The following is a 9,886-nucleotide window of genomic DNA, read 5'->3' as shown; positions in this document are numbered from 1 at the left end:
AACATATTTTGGTCCCTGGCCCATTCCAAACTAATATAAAAAAGGTTATAGATTAATTTTACTAGATTAAAAACATATATTACAAAGACCAACTCTGAAAGTACTCAAGATTTTGCTTATTAAAATTAAAATATCTTGTTAGCTGTAGATTAGGCAATTCTACTGACATAAACTAAAAACATTTCTAAATACCAGAACCATAATTAATGTTCAGGTAAGGTAATTGTCAGGTAGAACAGTCTTTAGGGAATTCCTAGCTAAAGTGGGTCAGATTTAAGTCTTTTGCAACTCGCAGAGTTTAGTAAAGATATTATAATTAACGAGTGTGGAATATACTGTAAGTACAGTGTACTCCTGTTCATGTATGAAGTTGTTTCTGAGATCCATGGACTTTCTGGGCTATAAGATAAATGCATATTACATGGGAAATATTTAAAAGGATTAAATGTAATTTACTCCCAGAGTAAGAATAACTTTGTATGAAAGGCGTTACTGTACTCTGGGAGCAGCCACAAGCTGTAGATAGAGAGGGTATAAAATGTTCACCAGACACTACAGATGCTTATCTAAAAACATTCGTAAAACATCTTTGATTTTAAATAATCACTTAACAAGGCAATAAACCAACTACAAACACATAATAAATAGGGCTATTAAAAGGTCACAATTGTAGTAAATTAGTCAGAACTATAAATGGAACATTAGAAACACTACATGTTTTCTTAAATGCTTAATAACCAAAACAAGAATTAAAAAAAGAATCATTTTATTTCAAAGTCTGCTTCTTATATTGAAGCACATATTAAAGCAACAGTACAATGTTCATAAAATATAAGTGTGATGCTGTAACATTTCTTACATGTCAGAATACTGATATTTGTATGTATACTAAAATAAGAACTTTAAAATTGTACAAATAGATACATTAAAAATGACATAGAAATAGGGCGCCTCCCACTGCAACAAGACAGAGTTTTATATCTGGCACGTATTAGTTCAAGATGAAAGTATAAGCAAAAAGATTTACAAGAATCAGCGGTAACAAGTTTGATGCTCAAGAGACATTATAATTGTACATTGTACTGTACATACATCATATGGGCTTAAGCTGGCTGAATATTATATATTTCAAGTTTAAAAATGCACTACATATACGAGTGTCCATAGTTTAAGGCGAAATTACAGCTCAGAACTGTTATCTTTTTTCTAATGTGTGGAAGCTTCTTTGACATAAAAGATTTAGATGTTCATAATACATAAAAGATTTCCCTCATTTGTAGGTTCACTTTTAGAATTTTCCTTCCCTTAAATATTTTGTACTTCATAAGTGGTTTTTTTCTCTAGTGAAGTTGATAACCAACTTCTATATTTGCCTTTTGTAAGAAAAGGTACTTCACAGTATTTACCACTTTTATGTCCTTTTCATTATTATTAAAGGAATCCTCTTTGTCAAACTTAAATGTTTAAATGAGCCTTTTCTTGATTTTTAAAAAAATACCTGCTTACATTTCTTCTGTATTCTTCAAAACATCAGACACAGTTCTTAAGGCCAAATTTGTAACTTTATTGTTAAGAATCATCATCAAAAGTGTCTTTGGAACCATACAAGTCTGCTAGTTTCTTAAAGCGAGGTCCCCAGTTTTGTAGATAGTCATAGTCCAAATCAGAATCTGTTGTCGCTGACTCTAACGAGCTAAGTGAACCAGCCACTGAGCCTCTTCCTTCATAGCCATAGATCTGAATAGAGTCATAAGGAGGAGCAGTTGGATCATTATCAGCCTCTTGTATTCTTGTGTTGATGAAATCATCAACATCAACGCTATTAGGAGCTGGCCGAAGCCCTGGTCTTGGCATATACTGATACTCGGGTTTTATGTCTTTACGAGGAATAAACCCATTGATGCCATCAGGGTTCTGTAAAGTAGCAATGTCGAAGGCTTCAGTGTCTTCCTCTCCACCACCTTCATCATCATAAGTTATAATGTTCTCTCTGACATCTTCTTCTTCAAAAACAATTAAAGGTTCTTTCTTCTGCCTTTTCAGTGTTACAAATAACACTACAATGACTACAGAAAAATAAAGAATATAAGTTAGGTTAATTTCCAAGCAAAGTCTACTTTTATAAATGATTTTTCTCTAACGAGAAAGATCACTCATTGACTAAAGCATATCACATTCTTGTCATAATTATTACACTTATTATTAGCTACTCTTGATGGCTATGAGACACAAAGTTTGGGATATTTCCCTAGATCTGAGGGGTTTCAGTTCCAAAGTTTTGGATCAGACCCATTTGTTGCTGGGTACCAGTGCTTATTACATGATTACTTTAAGTCTTTGATTTGGGTACCACACTGATGGACTCCTAGTCTGCACGGATGTCAGACCACAGATCTGTGACTGTATGGGAAAGCCAACTATTCAGAAGAAAGGTGGTCCTGCGTGAGAGATGAAGCCCAATCAGCTGCATGACTGCCAGGTAGAAATGAACCTTTGATATCCTGCAACACCCAACACTGAATTCTAATTCCACACCCTGCTGCCACAATGAAATAGGAATGATTCTAGCTCCAGATTTCAATAACTTTCCTTTGATAGCATGAATAGGTGAAGGGACAAAGGCAAACATGACCTGTTCTCTGTCACTCATTTTTTTAAAAAGTAAATGTTGCCTTGTAGAGTCATCCAGTGATTTATATAGATACTTTGAAATACTCAGGACATTTATGGTGCTTTACAGCTCTTCTCTCAATGGCAGGTCTTCTAAGTCATCAGTTTGTCTTTACTTCCCCTTCAACACTAGGGATGTTAAAGGCAAAGAGCTGGCGTGAATTATTATTCTAGGCTGACCTCAATAAGCAATGTATCATTCAGCGAAGGGCACAAAACCAAAAACTTTGTGTCATGGAGTTAGTATCACTCTCTCAAGCTGTTATATACAGTACTTTACCTGGGCTTACTCAGGGTCTCAGCTCTAGTGAAAGGGAAGTGAAGAATACTAAATAAGTTCATCTTTATGAGGAAACATATAGTATGTCCAATGTGGCCAAGTTAGGGTTAACATTCAATATAATCAAAAGCAGATAAACAGGTAGGGAATTTCCTTACCTAACAAAATCACAATGCAAGCGAGAATGGCAATTAAAGCTCCAGTGCTAAGTCCCGCATTGAGGATGTAAGCTTCAGCATTACATGAGAGCAAGGAACCATTGCTGTCACAGCCACAGACTCGAATAGTGAGGGTATTGGTGCTGCTCATTGGAGGGATTCCACCGTCACTTATTACAATAGGAAGAAGGTATAAATCCTGCTTTTGTCGACTAAAGCCGCCACGTCTAACAAGAATACTCACTGTATTATCTGTTTAAACAAACAAGACAATCTTTAATCACCCAATTTCTTCTCAGACTCATCTTCTTCATAAATATTGAGAAACTGCATTTTGCTACAATTGCTTTGACTGTTTTAATGCTGTATTTATATGCAGTAAATTGATTGTTCCATTTCTAATGACACATGCAAAATTAAATATCATTGTTCCTATATACGGTACTGCCCTATTTATTTCAGTTATTCTAGGGTGTGATACGGAATACAAAGAGTACAATACACACCCAGCCTTTTTTGGTTGCATTTCACATTTATTTTCCTGCTTAAATTTACTCTCATTTACAATTTCTGTATATCTGTGTTCACCTTTTAATGGTCTATCATAAGGGAACAGAGCGCCAAAAGGAAAATCAAACCATTTACTTATAAGGCAAGAGTATTTATGACAATTTAAAAGAGGTTGCAGATACTGCTGAATGCTTAGATTATTAGGAACATATACATCAGCAATTCACATGTTTTCTGCAACAGTGAGTACTTGCTAAAAACAGCATTCATGACCAAAAAAAAAAAAAAAAAAAAGGATCCGATCATACAAACAATTACTGCTGGCCGTGGTGCTCAGTATAAAGAGTAGCCATAATGGACCCCACTGGGCAATTCACAGTACTGTGCCAAGTAGTAAACATCTGTAGAATTAGGCCTTGACATTGTACCTATGCTAATTCTGAGCCTGACCCAAAGCTAATCCGTGAACTTAGTATCAGGTCCTTTGTACTCAGGCTATCACCTTACAGAATTATGAAGATTAGATTTTATAAAGTTTTTGCCCAAAGATATTCTTATAGGAGTGCAATTCCCACTGAAATCAAAGGAATATGCACACAATATCTCATGGCAGAATTGGTCCCTGATACTCCACATGGCCATTTCACTAGAACATATTTAAGTAAACAATATTTTGACAATAAACATCTCCTCAGCACTCTGATCCCAGTAACCAGAAATCTTGAAAGTGTATATTGATATAAGATGCTTCTTAGTGTATGTGCACCGTGCCTTGGGTGGCACGTGACCAAGGTTCATCACTGAATTTGGTCTACTGCTTGGATCATTAGTTTCCCCGCTTGGGCCAGGTACTGATGGGGAGTGCGACTTGATTGCTGAGCCAGGCCCCCTATAAAATGCTTGAACACACACAGTGAATTACACAATGATGCTAAAAATTAACAATTTTAAGTGGGTTTGAAGCCATACATTACACTGAAAACTTGCTTCTTACTTTCCTCTTTATCCAAGTTTCAGTTTGGATAAGTGTTTGGATGTTTATTCAAATTCCTTAGGACAAAAAAATTAGGCAGGAGAGTATGTAAAAGGAGGCCTTGTGATGAGTTTTCCAGTGTTTCCTGTTTCTGCTCAGACTGGAAATACTATGAAAAACAAGAACAGTGCTTCTCTCTGGCATTTCTTGGGCTGCCAGACCCAGGACACTCAAAACTCAAAAACACTGAGGTGAGTGGAAGGAGAAATTTTATCCAGCTTTTTCAGATCCCCGGAAAAGTTTGGTTTGGTTAATGTTCAACTCAGCTCTCACTTTATCCAAACATCTTCACTTTCTGTTTCTCACTTTTCCAAAAGGAAAGAAAAATGAAAATAGGATGATTCTTTTAGTCTTCTTTTTTAATCAGGACAGGTTAGTCACCTTCTATGCCATCCATTTTGCTGCTGCTTTGGGATTCAGCAGGGTGGTACAAATCCTTTTCCTACTGAAAACTCTGCATAAATTCCAGAATAATGTGATTCATAACACTTCTTTTAATGATCTGACCAATGTTATTTCCAGAGAAACCTGTGAATAAATTAGACCTAATGGGGCAGAATCTTGCCTCCTACATTCAAAGCCCATGCAGGGGGACATTTTGGAAAAAAAATCTCCACGAGGATTTCCCTGTGGAAATCTCCCCACATTGTCCCATGTGCTGAACAATGTTTGCTGCCACCCCAAACCTGGTGGATATGCTGGAATATGTGGGAGGTTAGGGACATATCTGGACCTAATATGGACTTCACCCCAGATCTCTGGAAATCTGACTGTATTACAAAACAGCACGATAGTTTTGAATTTTGACAGTAACTGGGCGGTAATGTTTTGCTTGAGACGGAGAAGATCATAGAATCATCGACCCACAGGGATAGAAGGAACCACAAGGGTCATATAGTTTAACACTCTGCCAAGATGCAGGATTTGTTGTGTCTAAACCATCCAAGACAGATGGCTAATACGGACTCCTTTTGAAAACCTTCAGTGAAGGAGATTCCATGACTTCCCTAGGCAGTCTGTTCCCCTGTCCTACAGTTCTTACTGTTAGAAAGTTTTTCCTCAGCTTTAATCTAAATCTTCTATGCTATAGTTTGAACCCATTGCCTCTCGTCCTGCCCTCTACAAAGGAGCAGCAGCCTTTTTAGTATTTGAAGACCACTATCATGTCCCCCATGAATCTGCTCTTCTCCAAACTAAACATACACAGCTCCTTCAGTCTTTGCTCATGCGGCTTGCATTCCATCCCTCTGATCATCTTTGTCACTCGCCCCTGGATCCTTTCCGGTTTCTCTACATCCTTTCTATACATTGGTGACCAAAATTGGACACAGTACTCCAGCTGAGGCCTAACCAGCACCGAACAGAGTGGTATTACCACCTCCTATGACTTGCACACTATGCTTGTGTTAATGCAACTCAACATTGCATTTGCCCTTTTTGCAACAGCATCACACTGTTGACTCATGTTGAGGCTGTGATCCATCAAAACTCCCAAAGTCTTCTCAGCAGTGCTGCTGCCAAGCCAGCTATCCCCCATTCTGTATTTGTACGTTTCATTTTTCTTCCTGAAGTGTAGCACCTTACATTTGTATGTGTTGAATTTCACTTTGTTGTCTGAGCCCAGTTATCCAATTTATAAAGATCCCTTTGATTTTAACTCTATCATCTAAAATGTTGGCAACCCCATCTATCCTTGTGTCATTTGCAAATCTAATCAGTATGCTCTCTATTCCTACATCCAGGACATTAACAAAGATACTAAACAACACCAGACCCAGAATAGATCCCTGTGGAACCCCACTTCCAATCTGCTATCATTCCATTAATAGTTACTCATTGTTTAGGGTTGTCTAACCAATTATGTATCCACTTAATGGTAGTTCCACCAAGCCCATATTTCTGCAGCTTTCTTTTCAGAATGTCCTGTGGGACTGTGTCAAAAGCCTTGCTAAAGTCCATGTATATTATGTCCACCATATTGCACCTATCCACAGTTACCCTGTCAAAGAAGAAAATCATGAACAAAGACGTACAAATACAAGGTCTGATTTTTTTTAGTATTCGTAGCTTTGCTAGATACTGTTTAATCCATTTCAGAGCTCATTAGTGCTGCAAAATATTTACACTTTATCATTTTATTAGTGGCAGTGTCTGTGTAATAGTCTTAAAATTTCATGGGGTTAGAATGTGGTCATAACAATTTGCTGTCAGTTGAAATGTGGCATCCGATGTGTATCAGCCTTGTTTAACTCCTTTTTACATTTTTTAGTCTAAAAAAGTATCAACTAATATTTAGTCTAATGTACAGTATTTTCCACACTAGGAATAATAGTCCAATTCTTCTCAAGCAACCAAATAAAAGATCACAAGATGTCAGATCATCTTCATGGTGAAAGAGCTTGCAGACCGATGGATGGGGCGGGGGGAGGCAAGAGGGGGTACCTCTCCTTCAGTGGATGCAGTTGTCCCAAGATTCCAGAAACAGGACAGTAGAGACTTTAAGAGCCCTGCTTCCAACCTGAACAAATGCCAAAATGGTACCCTGTGGACAATCAAAACTCTGACAACTGATAACACCTGATTGTCTCATTACTTTTCTGATTTGATTACCTAATGCCAAGATCACAACAATTTAATTACCAAACAGATCTGCCTAACCCCAAGCAAGCCTAAATCTCCTTTCCCTAGTATGTCATAATGTGAATTGTTTAGACTTAGTTACTTCTTATTAGCAGAAAACAAACAATGTTTCAGACAATTTAGGCAATCTTATGTTTTTCCATATTTGACCAGTGATCAAAAGCAAAGATTTGGAATTTGCAAATTTCATAAAAGAATTGAGTGAATGCTTAAAATAACTCAAAGATACAGTAATGCCTCATCAAAATAGTTTTCAAAACTATACTGGGAGCCACACACTAGGGATTTAGGAAAACTCTGATGCTCTTTTAAATATTTTTTTAACAGACAAAAAGGAAAGCCACTCAAAAACACCATGTGAAATATTATGAAGTCCACTACCAGTCACTTCTTCCTCTGCTCTACTTGTGACCAACTCTAATATCCAGAAACAATATAATGTCCAAAGGAGACAACAAAACCTTAACCTCTCAGGATAAAGGTAACATATAATCCAGTGTAATAGTTTCATCCTTGCTTTTTCATCATTTTCATGCTCTTTGATTCTAAAACAGAGCCTAACTGTAATCCGAGTAAATGGTATTAGGACGAGAAACAGACGTTAAATATCCATGCCAGGTTAAAGTTGGATTCTTTACTCATTCTGCAAGAACCATATTGCAGCTGCTTGGCTGGCAATTTGAAGGACTAGAATGTGCCACAACACATTACAGAAGGAGGAAAACATCCATCCCAAATATCTTTGCAGTCCATTCTGGAACATATATGTTTTCATTTTTCCAGTTGTTATTCTCTGGAGAATCCCTCTAGCTAGATATTACTTCAGGTGAATAGATCACCAATGCTCTTTATGAAATGGCGGGCATTCACAGATAAAATTTTACCATATCCACCAATATTTATTTTTCCATTTTTGATTTTCTTCTTTGCTTCTTGCGGTCTTACCAAAGCTTTCGAAATTTCTTTCTCCATGAAGGTAGCTGTTGCTTGGTTTCTATTATGTTGTTTATATGCACACCCAGAAATGCAAATAGTTTGATAACAGAAGCTTATTGCAGAGTGAGTATTGCGAGTGCTGCACCAGAGGTGAAAGTGTTGACAGAGCAGGGAAGACCAAACAGACTTCTGGTTGTAATTGCCTAGAATCTGTATCAGGCAGTGATTATTACTGAGTAAAATTCCATGGTAAGAAACAAAGGAGAATTGCACTGGAGCCCATGTCTATTACTGAGGGCCTCAAAACCCATTGATCAGACATGTGGCACTGAAGATCAGAGCATGTTGCCATTGAAATAAAAGGGAGGTAGCCACCTCCTTCTGTGGCAGCAGAACTGGACCATGAGTCTTCCAAAAGTCGTATCTTATATTTGTACATTCCAGAACATTATATCCCATCAGTGGCAAGCATTAAGAGGAAATTCCCCCACGTCTAAAGGGCCCAACATAAGGCCAATGCACCAGTTTCAGACCAGCTGGCTTTGTGCTTGACTCTGCACAGGGTGAAACTCTGCCTAACAGTACCTCAATGCAGGATGGAGCTGGGATTAAAATAAGGAAACACGTCTATTAATAATCTGTCACTTTTTTTTCTTTTTAAAATATCACGGACTGGCTACTGCTCTTTTTGAAGTCAATCTCTAAACACACACTGACTTCAGCGGAAGTAGGATTGGCCACCAAACATATACACAGTCTGGGAAAATAAAGTATTGTTTATTTACATGGTATAATATAAGTAAACACTCAGAGCAAAAGTAATTTGATGCTGTATCACAGCATGAGATACCCCATTATCTCATGTTTTCTATGGAAAATAGCCTGAGCTGAAAAACTTGGTAACACAGAAGGCTTTTAATGGGATGTAGAATGTGATTACTTTTTTCTGGATTACTGCAATATGTAATTACTTTTTGGAGTCAGTAGAAAGAAACTGTATTAAACGATAATTATAGGACTGTATTCACTTTAAAGTTCTGTGATAGACCTAAACATTGGAGTTTTCATTAACTGTTCTCCAAAGTTAATAAAGCCATTTTTTCTTTGAAACTAGCAATTCCCTGTGAAAGAGGTGGCATGATACAAAGATTACTCTGATTTACAAATGAAAAAAGAAATTTTAAATGATTACATAAGTTATTTGATTTGCAAATTGTAACACACTTTGAAAAGGTTTACTATCCAGAAGTACAATTTTAAGTTTTTCACTTTCATCTCTAACTTCACCTTTTTTAATCAGAAAAGAGTTAAATTAACCATTCTGTTCAATTTGTCTTATAAAATTTACATGAATAAATTAAGGAATGTATGAAAATGATGGAGAGACAGTAAAGTATGAAAAAGTAAAATGAAGGAAGGATTTCATTATACTATGTATCCTTTCTATAATAGAAGTATATGAACAGAGATTCAAGTGACCTAAAACATCATTGTCTTGTTGAAATAATGTATTGCAGTGGTGTCATATAAAGGTACAGTATTCAGTGGACTATCTGCATTTCCATTATAAAACCCTTATTTATCTGGGATAACTTTTTCATTAAAAGGAAAAAAAAAGGAAAGAAAGAAAGATTACTTTGATGCTTGTAGAAATGAAGG

The 9,886-nt window shown here is 36.7% G+C and overlaps 1 protein-coding gene across 2 annotated transcripts in view; it reads right to left on the bottom strand.

Moving 5' to 3' along the window:
• Positions 1-749: 749 nt before the first annotated feature.
• The window catches only part of CDH11 (cadherin 11), a 111,077-nt gene continuing 101,940 nt past the window's right edge, over positions 750-9,886 (bottom strand). For both annotated transcript variants that reach the window (XM_048816443.2, XM_048816444.2), the window contains exons 12-13: positions 3,109-3,360; positions 750-2,066 (exon numbers count right to left, since the gene is read on the bottom strand). In XM_048816443.2, coding sequence (XP_048672400.2) covers positions 1,570-2,066; positions 3,109-3,360 — 749 coding nt within the window. In that variant the 3' untranslated portion in view covers positions 750-1,569. The remainder of the gene's footprint in view (positions 2,067-3,108; positions 3,361-9,886) is intronic.

The sequence above is a fragment of the Caretta caretta genome, chromosome 12 (genome assembly GCF_965140235.1).
Source record: "Caretta caretta isolate rCarCar2 chromosome 12, rCarCar1.hap1, whole genome shotgun sequence".
Taxonomy (NCBI): domain Eukaryota; kingdom Metazoa; phylum Chordata; order Testudines; family Cheloniidae; genus Caretta; species Caretta caretta.
Note: the sequence above shows the minus strand (reverse complement) of the source record. Positions and strands in the feature narration are given on the sequence as shown.